Here is a 12,908-nt window from a genome sequence, read left to right on the forward strand (position 1 = left end):
TCATAAGCTGATGTTAAGCCTTGCTGTTCTTGGGAGATCCAAATGTTATCACAGTTTATTTAATGTGCCTTATATTGTTTTTATGTAATATTACATTGCATAATTCTTAGTAACTCAGTATGTATGAATTGACCATATATTTTTTCATTACTACTTTAAATTTCAAGCTTGAGTCTGTTGTTATTGAAAAATTCAGATGTGACAGCTAAAATCTAAGCAACTGATAATTCCAGTTCCTCCCAGAGGCAGCTATTTTCTCTATTAAAAACAGAAATTAAGAGATAGTCATTGTACACTGCTCCTTCTGCAAAGGTATAAATGTTTATCTAAGATAGATTCCAAGAAATTGAATTGCAGAGTCATAATTTATGTGCATTTGAAATTTGGATTGATAATGCCAAATGCCTCTCTAAAGCCACCATAACAATTTGCATACCCCAAAACTCTGTATTTTCTGATTGAAAACTCTGAAGTTATATTCCATTATTATATATTTTATTTCCTTTATTCTTGAAATTGGGTGTTTTTAATGTGTTTATTGGCAATGAAAAGCACCTGAAACTTTTTGCCTATTTTTCTTAAGTGTGGGTTTAAAAATATTTTCTGGATAACAGTGTTTGTTTTGTACTGACAATTCTTTTTTTCATTTTAAAAATTCTATATAATATTTATTCTTTAGAATTTTAAAATTTTGATATAGCCAAAATTTATTAACCTTTCCAATATGCCTTTTGTCTTTTACTGTTAAGAAGTCATTTTTATCTAAATTCATCAATATATTTGCCCACAATATCATTTAATACTATTATAGTTCTCTTTTGAGGTTAAGTATGTGAATCAACTGGGATTTATTTTTATGAATTAAGAGTCTCTCTCTTATACACACAGAGACACACACACACAAAGACTTCATTCACTAGAATTTATTATTGAAGAGTTTATGTATTAATTTTGGCTTTTTGTTGTTCTTTTTTTACAGAGACAGAGAGAGAGAGAGTCAGAGAGAGGGATAGATAGGGACAGACAGACAGGAACGGAGAGAGATGAGAAGCATCAATCATCAGTTTTTTTGTTGCAACACCTTAGTTGTTCATTGATTGCTTTCTCATATGTGCCTTGACTGGGGGGCTACAGCAGACCGAGTAACCCCTTGCTCAGGCCAGTGACCTGGGTCCAAGCTGGTGAGCTTTGCTAAAACCAGATGAGCCTGCACTCAAGCTGGCGACCTCAGCATCTTGAACCTGGGTCATTCTGCATCCCAGTACAACACTCTATCTACTGCGCCACTGCCTGGTCAGGCTAATTTTGGTTATTTATTGTGCTCTTTGTCTTCTAATTCTCTCTTCAACTAATATATTTAACATATTTGCTATTTAACATATTTGTTAAGGTTGTAATTTCAATTATTTTGGCTATAGAGTTTTTATATAATTTTAACAGTTCTGATTTGTCATTTATATTATCTTAATTATTAAATATTTGTTTATTTAATTATTAAACATATTAAAATGCTTATTTTACATCTTATATCTGAGATTGTTATGCATCTAATTCTGCACTCTGTTTTCTTTCCTTACTCATGGAGCTCATATTTTCTTGGACATGTTTAGAGTTCTGATTGCAAGCTTATATTTCTTAGAATGGTATTTGGGAATTTCTTGAGGCCTTTGTTATAGGTGGATCTTGAAAATTATAATTTTCATTCTTAAACTGTCACAATACACCTCTGATAATAGCCTGCTTCATGAACAGGGTAAGAACTTCACATTATAATTTTATTAACCTCTCCTTGTGATTTTATCTTGCATTTTATTTTTATATACTCTGTACTTCACAGTGTTATTTTTGTTTGAAACAGTTAAGCCTTTTAATGAAACTTTTAGTCTCTTTATCCCTCTGACTCATTCTCCTCTGTGTTTATCTACAAATATACCTTTTTTTGATGTTCTTCATTTATTCTTGACAATCCATCGTTTAGGCTGGTATAATTTTTCTTCACTCTGAATTTTTTTTAGCAGATAGTGTGGATCTCCTGGAGACAAATTTTCAGATTTTTTTTTATCTCTATGAGATTGTTTTTATTTTATCTTCATTTTCAAAGGGTACTTTTCCTGGAAATAGAAAGCTGGGTTGCCAGTGTTTTTCTTTCAGTCTGTTATACATATTGTTCCATTGCTCTTTGACTCCACTGTTTCTGATTAAATTTCAGGTATAATTCATGAAGTTGTTTACTGCATATGTCTTTTTTCTCTAATTTTAAGATAAGTTTATTATATTTGGTTTTCAAAATTATTGCTATATATATATAGGTGTGTTTTTTTGGGGGGGTATTATCTGTTTAAGGTTTGTTAGACATCTTGGATTTGTGGGTTGATGTCCTTTATCAGTTTTGGAATGTTCTCTGCTATTATCATTTCAAATATTTCTTCTTACCCATTCTCTTTATTCTCCTTTTTGGACTCCAAATATATATAAATTGAATAAGTTGTTTTCTGTTAGATCTCTGTTCATTCTTATAACTTCTTTTCTTTCTTATTATTTTCTATTATTTTTTTTAAAGTCATTGGACTTTTACTCTACCAATTCTAGTCTCCTTTAAAATCTAATGAGTACACTATTTCTGATGTCATACTTTTTCATTTCTACCATTTTAATTTGTTTTCTAAGTAGTTTCCATGACTTCAATAAAGTTTTCCTGTCTTTTCATCTATGTTGTTTTTTTCATTAGGTTCGTTAGCATTTTGAACATACAAATTTAAAGATCTCTGGCCCTGGCCGGTTGGCTCAGTGGTAGAGCGTTGTTGGCCTGGTGTGTAGGAGTCCCGGGTTCGATTCCCGGCCAGGGCACACAGGAGACGTGCCCATCTGCTTCTCTACCCCTTCCCCTCTTCTCCCTCTCTATCTCTGTCTTCCCCTCCTGCAGCCAAGGCTCCATTGGAGCAAAGTTGGTCCGGGCTCTGGAGATGGCTCTGTGGCCTCTGCCTCAGGCGCTAGAATGGCTCTGGTTGCAACAGAGCAATTCCCCAGATGGGCAGAGCATCGCCCCCTGGTGAGCATGCCGGGTGGATCCCGGTTAGGCACATGCGGGAATCTGTCTGACTACCTCCCCGTTTCCAACTTCAGAAAAATATTAAAAAAAATAAAAATTAAAAATAAAAAGAAATTTAAAGATCTCTGTCTGACAATTCTAATAACTTGTCCATCTTTACATCTGATTTTATTATTTCCTTTCCTGATCATAAGTCTTAGTTTTGGGGGGTTTTCTTTTTGTTTGTTTGTTTGCTTTTGCTTTTTAGAGTAACTTGTACTTTGTTTTGATCATGTGCTGGACATTTTGAAGCACATGAAGTTAGTAGTATTATTTCTTTTTTTAGTAGTATTATTTCTAATAAAGGCATGCCTCTTTATCTGTCAGATATCTAGAGTAGGAATGAAATCAATCTGATTTGTATTTGATCTGGGTCTGAGCTTTGTTACAGCTTTAGTTTGATTCCATTTACTCTGATTTCAGATATTTTAAGGGTAAGACCAGGGCTTTCTCTTTAGCAGTATCTGTTCTTTGAGCACTGTGGAGGCTCTAGTGTTTATCTGCTTTTTACAGCTGAGTTGGCAGCTTTCAGAACCGTGAAAGACCTCTCCTTGCTTTAGAGCCCAGCTTCTTGGATATTAGATTCCTGGGAAGTTTTCTTTTCTCTTCAGTTCTGCTTCTTATTTTTTTATACCCCAGGAGTATTATTAGTGACAGATCCATATTTTACTCCCTTTGTTAACCAACAGAAAGGTTCAAGCTATAATAAAGAACATAATGCATTTATTTGACCAAAAGTGTTGCAATCCAGGGGACACAGATTCAGATAACAACCTAAATTGTGCTTCTAAGAGGACAAAAGCAGGCAGAATTTTATAAAGGAAAAATTTTCACACTTGGTTCTTATTTTGGTCCTACATGCAAATAAAGGATTCTGGTAAAGTTAACAAGGATTGGTTAGTTCCACTATATAAATAGAGGAGGCAAAAACTATAGGGAGGAATTAAAGTCCATATATGTCCATATAGCAGTTGTTTCAGGATGTTCATGGTTCTGCCTTGAGCTAGGTTTAGCAACAAGTTAGCAAGATGTACACTGGCCCCGCTTCCTCAGTGGCCACCTATTTTAAGTGCCTCTATTAGCAATTCTTAATTTTAATAATTTAGGCCCTGGCTGGGTTAGCTCAGTTGGTTAATAGCGTCATCCCGCAAAACAACAAGGTTGCATCCTGAATTGACAAGGTTGTGGGTTCGATCTCTAGTCAGGGCACACACAATGAATGCATGACTGAGTGGAACAACAACTAATGCTTTCCTACTACCTCCCTTCTCTCTTCCTTCCTCTCTCTATCACTCTCAATAATAATAATTAAAAAAACCCATACCAGGCCAGGTAGCTGGATAGCTTGGTTGGTTGGAGCATTGTCCTAGAGTGTAGAGGTTGCTGGTGTGATTCCCTGGTCAGAGCACATACAGGAGCAGCTCAGTGTTCCTGTCTCTGTCTCAAAGGGAAAAAAAAAGAATTTAAGCAATTCTTAATTTTATTTTCTCTATTATCGTCTGCTACAAAACTACACCCAGATTATCCACTGATAGTGCTATATTTAAGTTGTCTAGAGACACAGTTAGCCTTCCCCATATTTAACCACTGTTGTTATTATATTTATTGTATGTTTATGAAACACTTTTCATTTATTGTTTCATTTAGGAAAGTAGTGTTTTTTTCCCCTTTTACAGATAAAGTATTTGAGGCACTAGGGTAAGTACTGACCCAAAGCCATACCACTCATAAATGGAAACACTATGATGTGAATGAACCTTGGCCATCAGTTTGTTAAACACCATAATATAGCTTGGTCTCTAGTTTTACACTTGTTTATCTCAGTAAAATTGGATTCATTTAGTCTGACTTTAGATTGCATAGACTGTCTAAAATGTTGCTTTTGCCTAAAATGATATCATTCTTTGAAGTATGAAGTAGAGATAAAGTTAATGATCTCTCATACCAATTAGAAGTGTTATTAGATCGATGAGTGAAATAAATGGGAGCACAGACTATGTCTTGATAACACAATTTTTTATGATATGGGCTCTTTTACTTGGACCCTTATGAAGGATGGTGATTTAAAAAAGAAAGATGTAACTAGATAAGACATTTTTCTTTCCTCATTCCCCCCCCAAAATTGAGTAAATTGAACAGAAACCATGAAATAATATAATATCATGTACAGCATATAAATATCCTTACCTGGTCATGAGTGTTTTTTGTACATTACTAAGAAATAGGATTTCTCAAGTAAATCATGGCAAAAATAACTCTATGTCAAGTCATAGGAGCCTTCAGCTTCCTTTACTTAGTGTCCCAGTATGTGAAAATAGTCTTTTGTAAGAATATGCTCTGAAAATATACCGAGTTAGGAAAACAATTAGAGACAATAAGGTACCTTATGATGAAAGCCCTGAGTGGACGAGAGTCCAGGGGACTTCTGACCCACACTGGAGACAGTGCATACTGGAAACAGCAAAACAGCAAGATAAGATTTAGTAACAGAAAATGTTTAGGCTCTCAGAACAGAGCTTAAGAGTCAGCATGTTCCTTGTCTTTTACTACACCCCCTGAAAACTTCTGCTGTCTACTTCCCTGAGTTATTTGTACTGGCTAATAAATATCTGAGTAATGCTGGGATGGGCTTCAGTCCTACAGTCTGCTGACCAGGACCGTTGCCTCCCTTGACCTCTCAAAGTATATCTGGTCTCGAAGTAGTTCATTGTCGCCGCAACAGTCTTTGCAATTTTTTACTTCTTTGGTAATTTTCAAGATTTTCACTCTGTCCTGTTTTGCCATATCTTCTCATTTACTTAACAAATTCATATGGAAGGTATACTCTCTGTTGAGTGTCATAATAGAGAAAGAGTAATCTGACATATTGTCACAGCACTTGTTGAACTTGTATTTTAGTGAGGACACCAGAAAGAATTCAGCAAATAGTTGACAAGAGTAATAAGAAGGAAGTTTCTGTGACAGGGCATTAGGAGAGCCTATTCTGAGAAATCTACACTTAGGGTGAAATGTCAAGGACTTTATTTGGTTTAATTAAAGAAGAATGCAGTACAGTTGAGTCTGATGTGTTTGGAGGCAGTGGGAACCTATGGGAAGTTCCTAGGTGTCTAAGCATGGCGAGTAGTGCAAAGTGAGGGGAGACCAGGTGAAGACCGGATAAGTCAGGCCCTTCTAGGCCACATTAGGTACTGAGAAGCATAAGAACCCACTCTTATTGTTCCACATTGACTGTGGAGTGGGTGTAGTAGTAGTTTACGCCTGGTGATGGATGCTGATTATATCAACTAAAATGATAGTAATGATAATGGACAGAAGAGGGTGGATTTGGAGGTGGAGTTGACAGAACTCAATTGATTGGATCTAAGACAAGAGGAAAATTTGTCTTCTCGCATGAGCTAGAATGGCTATCACTGATAGGAAATAGTGGGGAAGTACAGGCTTGGGAAGAAGACATGAGTTCAGCTTTACATCTATGTTTCATGTGTTTGAGATGCCATTTAAGCTGTCAGTCAGACATCTCAGGAGATAAATGTTTGAGTCATTGGCCTTTGAGAATCAAGGTAGTTTATCAGATGCCCAGCAAGCCAGTATGGACAGAGAAGTGAATAGGGCCTATTATAGAAATTATATTTAAAGAGCATGAAAAGATGCCTGTTGAAGGAAGCTGAGAATTACCTAGAGATGGAGAAGGATAATGAGGAGATTGTTGGGTCATAGAAACCACAAGGAAAAACTATTTCAGGCATGCTCAACAAGGTTGAATGCTGCTAAGAGGTCAGGCAAACCAAGGACTTAGAGTACTTATTACCATATTTCCCTATATATAAGATGCCCCCATGTATAAGGAGCACCTTAATTTTGAGGCCTGAAATTTGAAAAGAAATGCATTACATAAAGTAATTTTTTTTTTTTTGTATTTTTCTGAAGCTGGAAACGGGGAGAGACAGTCAAACAGACTCCCACATGCGCCCGACCGGGATCCACCCGGCACGCCCACCATGGGCGAAGCTCTGCCCTCCAGGGGGCGATGCTCTGCCCCTCCAGGGGCATCGCTCTGCCGCGACCAGAGCCACTCTAGAGCCTGGGGCAGAGGCCAAGGAGCCATCCCCAGCGCCCGGGCCATCTTTGCTCCAATGGAGCCTTGGCTGTGGGAGGGGAAGAGAGAGACAGAGAGGAAGGAGGGGGGGTGGAGAAGCAAATGGGCGCTTCTCCTATGTGCCCTGGCTGGGAATCAAACCCGGGTCCCCCGCACGCCAGGCGGACGCTCTACCGCTGAGCCAACCGGCCAGGGCCTACATAAAGTTATTGAACTCAAGTTTTATTCATCATTAAACGAGCGCAAAGACAACAAACACAAAAAAGCAGGAAATGCAAGTAAAAAAATCTACAACCACTGTATAAGATGCACCCAGTTTTTAGACCCCAAATTTTTTGGAAAAGGGTGCGTCTTATACATGGGTGAATACAGGTAGATTTGTGACATGAAGGTTACTGGTGATCCTAGAAAGAACAAGTTTCATATTGTGGCAGGTAGGGTCTTATCAACTTCACTTAAAATCTTAAGTCTGCAGATTTTATTTTAAAGGGCTTTTTTCCTTTTGTTTTAGTAGTGCTCTGAAATGTATGTGCCTTTTAATGATCCTAATCAGGTGCTTTAAAGCGGCTTCCATGCTGCTTTGCTGTACTTAACTGCTCACTTGTACCTTTTGGCATTTTCTCACTGCTAGTTTCATTAATCAGACATCTAATTCTCTTAGTGTCTGAGCTCCTCACAGCCTACAGCTCTTCTTTGCTGCATTCCCATTTTGATACTGACATCTTTTTATATTTAATTTTGACCTTGTGTTTTGTTTTCATTTTCATTCTCATTCCCACGGAAAGTATCTTAAATTACTGAAAAAATATTTAAAGTTAGTAATGTTTTATGAAATTATTATTGATTAATTTTATGTTATTAAGTTATTTGAATTATTGCAATTCTCATTTTTAATATTTGGATTTTGAAATATTCCTTTCATTGTGTGTTGCTTCAAAACAAATTATTTCAAAGGCTTTGTGATATGAGTGAAAAAATTTGCAGTTGAGTTATCTCCTTGAGCTGGGTTTATTGTGGATTCAAATCTATAAACAAAAATTAACTTTTGCTACTCCAAACATTGATAATCACCTAGGTAATTTCAAATAGATGTGCAGAGATGTTCCAGACACATAAACCATTGAATGTCTCTGGTTGTTTGCCTTTGATTTTGCTGCCTATTTAAAGTTAAACAGATATTTTGATTTTTCTCACTTGTTATTGTTTTCCTAAGAAAAATAAAAGCTATGGAGTCTGACACTCCATTATTAATAGTTGATACATTAGAGAGAGTCCTTGTAAGCTAAGCAAAAGTGTCAAAATTGCTTATGGGAGCTCACCTTGGAGAACAGATAAAGAAATTTTATATATACAGCTTAGAGGAAAAAAAAATAGCCTAAACTATGTTTTAATTGAATTTATTGGTATTACATTGGTCACACAGGTTTCGGGTGAACAACTCAATAATACATCATCTACACACTGCATTGTGTACTTACCACTTAAAGCCCATGACTGTTTTTAAAAACTATTAATGCCAAAAATTGGGAGGACAGACTTGAAGTTGAAAATAATAAAAGTTACTGAGTATTTAATAAGAAGTTCTATGTCAACATTGCTTTCTGGCCATATTTTCTTGTGGACTTTTTCGTAGGATTATATTGAGAAATGATGAACAAAGTCTGTATTTGAAGTAAAGGGAGTCATCTTGGAGTGAAAAGTTCATGCCAATATTAGCCACATAAAAGTGCCAAAAATACAAACTTATGTGGGCAGGATAAAGGAAAACATTCTATGGCACTGTCTTCTGGACCGGATAGCCTGGGTTCATCAGAACAATTTTCTAATACTATTTACCCACAGAAAGATCCACATGATAATTTTATGATCTCCAGTTGATCCTCAGCTTCCTTTAACAGGCATCTCTTTTACACTTCTTAAACACTGTAATTTCAATCATAGGCCCTTTTTACTTCTTTTTATACAGCATATCTTTTACAAAGAGCTTCCTGCTTCTCCGTATATCAGGATGAAGTGTACCAGTTGTCTGTTTTTAGCCATCTTGACATGAGTAGATTCCCAGATCACAAGAGAACCTGGTCGTATATTCTGTTCTAAAACTCTAGTTCATACCCCTTCAGGCTGCCAGGTTCTGTGTCGCAGCCTTCCTCCACAAGAGGCAGTTGAGCATGATTCAAAGATAATGATGGTTTAGGAGATACATACACTGAGAACATTTTTAGATATACCCTCACCTTCAAACCTCTCTTTTTCCTTTCCCTTCTTTTTTATTTTTATTTTTGTATTTTTCTGAAGCTGGAAACGGGGAGAGACAGTCAGACAGACTCCCGCATGCGCCCGACCGGGATCCACCTGGCACGCCCACCAAGGGGCGACGCTCTGCCCACCAGGGGGTGATGCTCTGCCCCTCCGGGGCGTCGCTCTTTTGCGACCAGAGCCACTCTAGCGCCTGGGGCAGAAGCCAAGGAGCCATCCCCAGTGCCCGGGCCATCTTTGCTCCAATGGAGCCTCGCTGCGGGAGGGGAAGAGAGAGACAGAGAGGAAGGAGAGGGGGAGGGGTGGAGATGCAGATGGGTGCCTCTCCTGTGTGCCCTGGCCGGGAATCGAACCCGGGACCTCTGCACGCCAGGCCGACACTCTACCACTGAGCCAACCGGCCAGGGCTTTCCTTTCCCTTCTTGAACTGCTCAGAGATAGGCCTTCATAAAATATCTGATGGATTTAATTTTAAAATAAAAACTTAAAATTTATGAGAATATTTAACTAATTAGTAATGGCTCTTATTATAAAGGTCTGATAATTGTGTGTGTGTGTTTTTTTTCTCTCCTAGGAGTGCTGTCTCTGTAATTTGAGAGGGGGTGCTCTTAAGGAAACTAAGAATAATAAGTAAGTAATACATTAATGTGTTGAATTTCATTGTTTTCTTCTCATCTCTAGAATGGTTGAGCCTCTGGGTGGCAGTTTGCTTAATCTATTATTATTGGACACATTGATCCAGGGCTTGTGCTGGTCAGATCTGAGGTTCGGATTCTATATAGAGATCATTACAGGCACCACATTCACCTTTGCTGGACAGCAGTGTCCTACGTGTTGCTTCTGTGCTTTATCTTTGACACCATGAAGAATAATTCCTCTTTTACTAACAGAGTTTTTAAAATGCATGCAGCCCATATCATTCCAGGTGCCATAGGAATTCTAGCATTTACTATGATGAATTCTATTAGTTTAATAAAAACAGTATGCCTGAAAACAGTGAAATCTGTTATCTTCAGATGAATAAAATCAATCATGGTCATAACATTAAAACAAAACCATTTATTTTTAACATTGGCAAATTAACAAGAAAGAGTACCAAAATAGAAATACAGGAAGAAAACATTGCTTTTAAGATTTGAGAATATGGAGACTCTTGAAAGAAAGTCATAAGGGAACATAAAGGAAAGGTAATCTGTTGTTTGTTTGTTTTGTGTGTGTGTGTGTGTGTGTGTGTGTGTGTGTGTGTGTGTGTGTGTGTGTGTGACAGAGACAGAGAAAGGGACAGACAGGGACAGACAGACTGGAAGGGAGAGAGATGAGAAGCATCAATTCTTTGTTGTGGCACCTTAGTTGTTCATTGATTGCTTTCTCATATGTGCCTTGACTGGGTTGGGGGGCTTCAGCAGACTGAGTAACCCCTTGCTCAAGCCAATGACCTTGGGTCCAAGCTGATGAGCTTTGTTCAAACCAGATGAGCCTGCACTCAAGCTGGTGACCTCAGGGTTTCGAACCTGGGTCCTTCACATCCCAGTCTGACGCTCTATCCACTGCACCACCGCCTGTTCAGGTGGTAATCTGATTTTTATGGTGATTGTTGAAATGAATTTTTGTGTGAATTTTATTTTTGTGACCTAATTTTAATGTTTAAAATGGGGCAAAGCAATTATAGGAACCTTTGGAAATAGAAACATACAGAAATGATTTAGGCAGAGGTTTTAAGCTGGCATTTAAGGGCCAGATTCAGATGTTTTCTTTGACCAATACACATTTTATAAATTTGATCCAAATTTTAAAAGTTGAGAGATTTTTATATTAAAATCTTGATTTTAATCTTTACCTGAAAAATGACTGCAACTCTGGCAATAACAAGTTGGTATGAGAACCTGGCCTAGACGGGCCTGCGCCCCCCAGGGTACCATGATTTAACTTGTACACTGTTTGATTACATCCAGCTTGGTCCCATGGACACAGGACTTGGGACTCCAGGTTTAATGTAATGATACATTGCATTATAATTATGTGCAGGTTTCTAATTATTTATAAGGAACAGTAAAGGCATTTGACATTAATACATTGATAAATTTTAGTCTAAGAAACTGTATTTTTGCTTAATTTTGGATGTTCATCTTTCACAGTGAATGTGACTGGCCCTATACCAAAAAGTATTGACTAGAATGTACAGGCCATGCAGACTGTGAGATGACTTTAGTTGGTTCCTGTAAAGTCTGGGATGATAAGAACTTCTCTTCCTATTCTCGGACTAGCACAAAAAGAAATAGTTGCTGTGAAATTATACTGTTTCTCTAGATATGAAAGAATAGGGTGGACACTCGTCCTCTTTTCCTGTGGTCTTTAAAGGCAGGCTGGAATCTTGTGTTGTTTGAGTGAAATAAATATGCTTCGATTTAAAAATAGATCGGTGGATTTGATAATTGTTTCAGGATCTTTTTAAACCTCAAGTGTCTTTTTGTTTGGGGCATAACATTTATGAGAAACTTAATAGTGTTAGTGGCGATTTTGTTATTTTTCTGGAGTAATTCAGAATTTGAAAGTAGATACTAGGTTTTAAGTAAAAACATAGGGGAGCAAGCCAAATTTCATTTCTTCTTACCTCTAGGTTCCTTTGATTAAAGTGGTATTGTAACGAGAAACAATTTAATTAAAGATTTCTTCGGTATTACTTCTTTTAGAAAACTTGCTGTTTGTTCTGGTTTGCTTTATGGCATTTATATTATATAAAAAGATTATGTGCCATATACCCAGTTCATAACTTTTATTGTTTGAATATCTTTTACCACATATTAATTAGTTAAAATATATTAAACACCCCTATATTTCATTATCAAATGAAACAGCACACCCAGATTTTAATATTCTGTAGGTCAAGTGTAAAAACTATGCATATATTAACAGGATTGAGTCTTTGTCCTCACCTAGTTTTTATGTCACAGTAGTGGGCAGGAGTGCTACTGAATCTATACAGGTGTTTATTTAATAGGTTTAAAATTCAAAGAGTAGTCTGTTTGTGGTGGATTCAGACTTTTGGCTTTTTTATCTGCATTTCCCCTCTGTGAAAATTTCATTGCCTGGTTGAAGTACAAGGTATGTAAGTTTAGGGAACTTTTGTTTATGTTTAATGTCTCCTTTTCTGTAGGTGGGCCCACGTCATGTGCGCCGTTGCGGTCCCAGAAGTTCGATTCACTAATGTCCCAGAAAGGACACAGATAGATGTAGGCAGAATACCTTTACAGAGGTTAAAATTGGTGAGTGGCAAAGCTTCTTTTTTACCTCATACATTAGTATTAATTTGATGTTCTGAATATTTTTAATACATACATTTCCAAGATAATTTTTCTCTTAGTTTCATTTTATTATTCTACCCTTTTATTTCTTTAGCCTAAATTTACCTATCTGTACTTACTTTTTTCCTGTTATATTGTAAGTATGTTTATAACCCTCCTCAAATTC

The 12,908-nt window shown here is 37.0% G+C and overlaps 1 protein-coding gene across 4 annotated transcripts in view; it reads left to right on the plus strand.

The window, feature by feature from the left end:
• KDM4C (lysine demethylase 4C) overlaps positions 1-12,908 on the plus strand; it is a 465,676-nt gene that overhangs the window by 323,149 nt on the left and 129,619 nt on the right. For all 4 annotated transcript variants that reach the window (XM_066368119.1, XM_066368120.1, XM_066368121.1 and 1 more), the window contains 2 exons: positions 10,015-10,070; positions 12,595-12,703. In XM_066368119.1, coding sequence (XP_066224216.1) covers positions 10,015-10,070; positions 12,595-12,703 — 165 coding nt within the window. The remainder of the gene's footprint in view (positions 1-10,014; positions 10,071-12,594; positions 12,704-12,908) is intronic.

The sequence above is a fragment of the Saccopteryx leptura genome, chromosome 2, assembly GCF_036850995.1.
Source record: "Saccopteryx leptura isolate mSacLep1 chromosome 2, mSacLep1_pri_phased_curated, whole genome shotgun sequence".
Taxonomy (NCBI): domain Eukaryota; kingdom Metazoa; phylum Chordata; class Mammalia; order Chiroptera; family Emballonuridae; genus Saccopteryx; species Saccopteryx leptura.